This window comes from Endocarpon pusillum, assembly GCF_000464535.1.
Source record: "Endocarpon pusillum Z07020 unplaced genomic scaffold scaffold3870, whole genome shotgun sequence".
Taxonomy (NCBI): domain Eukaryota; kingdom Fungi; phylum Ascomycota; class Eurotiomycetes; order Verrucariales; family Verrucariaceae; genus Endocarpon; species Endocarpon pusillum.
The window spans coordinates 34186-38175 of record NW_006916370.1 but is presented as its reverse complement, the minus strand read 5'-3'; the positions used below and the strand labels follow the sequence as shown (position 1 = coordinate 38175).

Here is a 3990-nt window from a genome sequence, read left to right as displayed (position 1 = left end):
GCTTCTGGTGTGATTTTTCGAGGCCTACCCTAAACCAATACAGGCGCAGGCCGTGGATCTCCAAATACAACGATATTCTGCTTGATTCTGCCTACCGTTGAAGCGTGGCAACGATAGATTTGAGCTATTTCTCGAGGTTCTACATCAGTAGCAAGCAACAGGGCCATATTCTCGACCGCAGCCCGCGAAAAACGTAGATTACTCATCGCGAAACGCAACACCAAGCTCAAAAATCAATATAGGGCCAAATCGGGATAATAGCGAGCTTCATGAGCATTTACAAGCAAAATCTACGCCTATTTACCACGCAGTTGGCGATTCCGCCATTTGACCGCTTTTTTGCCCCGCCAGCACAGCAATTTTTGGGTCGCGCCAAGGAATTGCAACACTTTTGGGACGCACAATACTGTGCATTGCGAAAGTCTTGCGAAAAACTTGGCGGGTGTGAAGTTGCTGGTGCCGCGTCATTAAACAGAAACAGCTCTTTAAGGCTTTTTTACGGATCTTTGTTGTACAATTCTTATATCAAAATGATGCTGAGCTCTTCCTGATTCTAATGATATAGATTTAGATATAGAGGATTCTTCTGTAAGAAGTAGAATTTACTATGTAAAAAGTCAGCTTTCCCAATCAAGATCTGTATTATTGCTTATCTATATCATTAGAGTCAAGAGAAGCTCAGCATCATTTTGATATATTATCTACATAATACAACTTTATAGATGACCCTTAAGAGCCGTGTTCTGTTTGACAACGCGGCGCCAGCAATTCTGGATACAACGCCAAGGATTCGCAACACTTTCGCAATGCACAGTAGATTTACCCTTTACGCTCTCTTATGATCTTGAACACCATTTATACTTATAATATACGGAACGATCGCAATAAGACTCACTGTAAAACTACCGAATTTATTTATTTTAAGAAATTAGACGGCGAATCGATTCAAAAATAAATAGTTCTTCATTGATAAGGAACTGAAGACCCCATCGGATGCTGGACCTTTTGAGTCCACTTTGTAGGCTCGACGTCTTCCAGATAGAGCCTCAGCTCTTGCGCCGAGTTGAATGCTTTGCCACACTGCGCTCGCGGATGCGGACATTTCAGCGCTTCCGCTGACTTTCAGCTTCCCATTATGTTGGTCGAGATGATCTTGCCACTCGGACCGGTCAAGGAATTGACGAATTCGTGCAAGCCGGAAAGCGTTACATTTCCCAGACAGTATGGGCGGCAGCCAGGGGAGGCAAGGCATCCGGCAGAGTTAAAAGGATTGCATTGAGTCGGAACCACCTCAGGCTCATCGAGATGGGCCCGGCAATCGTCCCCCCCAACCCTTCCGGCTGGTGGTCCTTTCGCTACAGAAAAAGCACTCTCCATGACTCTGGTCATTTTGCATCGCAATTGGGTATTTCACGGAACCGGCTCAAAATAGCCATCGAAAAGTGAACGCTGTAAGAAGCAGGCGCCCGATCGTGTAGTTGTCGCCAGGCAAGAGACTTCTTCCCGTTTGAATCGGCAGGAGATTTTTTGTGAGGCAGCCGAGACGGAGGTTGACACTTGGTAGGGCTTGCTCACTGTGACAAGATTAATGGTTGCAATATATGAAGTCCTTAAAAGAAACTGCTGGCGACACGTGATGGCGTTTGGTACGAGATACTGGAGAGCCACTAGTAGTCTAAACAACGTAGCAAGTCCTCTCACTGTGGGCGGTGAGAGGGAAATGTCAAGGGCATCACGATTACTGGCTAAAGGCATGAAGAAGTCCATATTCATTCGCAGTTGAATGCCCCAGAAATGGTGTAGATAAGTCAGTCGGTGGATGTGGTGCGATTTTAGAGGGGTGACACGTTATGTGAGTGGCGTGCTGTTGAACCAAAAGGACCGCGGCTACAATTGGCCGCAGACGGGTCTGACGTGTTATGTGGGCTACGCATGCCTTAGCAGGAAGAGACCCTCTAAAAATAATGCTAGGAGAGCCATCACTGGTTCGACCAGCATGACATTGGAATACCTCGACAGGGACCGGTTGCTGTCGTCTTCTTGTGTTGTTTGCTTCCTGAACGTCGACCAGATCGCATTCCCTTGGAGCTGCTGATAATAGCTAGATAGGCACCTTCCGCGGTTGCATTTGAAAGCCTTGGGCACTCCAAACTATAAAAAGTTGAATGACCACGCCTTCAAATGCAAGACCACGCCCGCCTTCTCGGTCTCCGCCTGCAATTCAGCGCATTCCTCCTTGTACAAATCGTCAGCACTGTCAGGGCAAGACAAGTAGATCTCCTCAAGAGCAGGCAATTTGGATGGCTTCTTAGCGGCGAAGTGCCGAAATATAACCTCGAGCGCCTTCGCATGATCCTGTGCGCCAGATGAGAGTAACGACAGCTGACGGACTGATGGAGGAATAAGGTGTCCAAGTATTGGCTGCTTGTTGTCCGATGTGGGGTGGTTTGTTGAACCGTCTTCGATAGTCAAAGATTCTAGCGACAAGATGATATTGCGGTCCGCAGCGGCGTCGGCACTAGCATTACACACGGCGAATTCAATGGGGAGCTCGAGCTTTCGTAGTTGCTGAAAGCCGCGCAGTGATGCCCTACCAGGAGTAAGTGATCCTCGCAGTTCGCGGATTGAAATAGAAAGCTCTTCGAGATGGGCTCCGACCGCGTGCTCTATTTTCGTCACGAAGTTGCAGATATCCCAGTCGTCGTCATGAGGGCCTTCACTGTCTTTAGATGCGTGCGAGTACGTCAGCTTTCTCAGGCGTGTGGTGTGTTTGAGAAATATGGCAATCCCTGCAGGGTCTATGTCACTGCTTACAAAGTCAACCGTCTCAAGTGACTCCCCGAATGGATATGTAAGCTGGGATTTGTCTATGCTCTGGTGACCACTGTCCTGCCTAGCCACACAGCTAGGGCCCCAGAAAGACCGCACGCGAGGTAGAGCCAGGAATGGGCTCGCCAAAGCCATGTCGAAGCGCTGGTGCGCATTCAAAGGGACAGAATCCTCGAACTCAGTAAGCTTGGTCAGGCTCGATGTATCAAACGGGAGATGATATGATTGCCGGGCCTTGTGAATGACGGCGTCAATGAGCTTGTCAGTTGCGAGGACAGATTTCCATTTCTTAGGTAGCGCAATCTTCTCGACGTTCGGTAGAAGCGTCAGCAGAAAAGCTGCCGCATACTGCGAGTATCGAGCGGCTTCGAGATCCTTTTCAATCTCGTCATAATATTCTTGCCAGTCGAGACCTGCTTGTTTAAGGTACGGCGACTCGGCAAAGGATTTGATCACGACGTCGCCGCAATTGACATCTGGATAGAGATGGCGGGGTCGGTGATAGAGGAAACAGCTGTCAACCTTGGACTCTAAGTACCGTACGTAACGTGCTACAATAGGCTCAGTTACAATACGTGCAATTAGATCGAAGGCTGATCTGATGGTGTATAGTGGGTCTCCCATCTTTTCATAAAAGATCACATGTTGGAAATGCGACCGTAGTAAGTTGTGCCGTGCAATGAACGGTGTGCACATTGCATAGATCTTCCGACAGGTTAAAGCCAGGCTCTCAAATCCCTCTGGCAGGGCATGCCTGACTATGTGCTCAAGAATTTCGACAGGCAGATTAGTGAGTGCCATGGTAGCGGTAGATGCTGGGTTGAAGGCTATTGGGGTCAGTATGCGTGAGTGAGTTAAGGTAAGGAACGAAACTGACAAACAGAATTTTCATATCTGTACTACAGTATGAGGCAAAAGTATTGTTAGCACGGTGCTCACAATGACTAGTTCTAATACATTGCCCCACTCTCTAGGACACAGATGGGGGTGGCATACTAAAACTCTTGGCCTTTAGGTCTTGGCATGCTAAACTAGCTCACTACTCCACACTATTTTAGCTCAAATTTTTCAAATTTTTTTCAAATCTGATACAACTATACTTATACTTTAGCTTCAGAACTTATATTAATCCTACAGCCGATTCTGATCTTCAGTAGAGAT

At 47.5% G+C, this 3990-nt stretch overlaps 1 protein-coding gene across 1 annotated transcript; it reads right to left on the bottom strand.

The window, feature by feature from the left end:
• Positions 1-2151: 2151 nt before the first annotated feature.
• Positions 2152-3630, bottom strand: EPUS_09103 (uncharacterized protein; the record flags this gene model as incomplete). The annotated part of the gene is made up of 1 exon (XM_007805043.1): positions 2152-3630. One exon carries the CDS (start codon positions 3628-3630, stop codon positions 2152-2154), a length of 1479 nt encoding a protein of 492 aa, XP_007803234.1.
• Between the last annotated feature and the right edge of the window lie 360 nt (positions 3631-3990).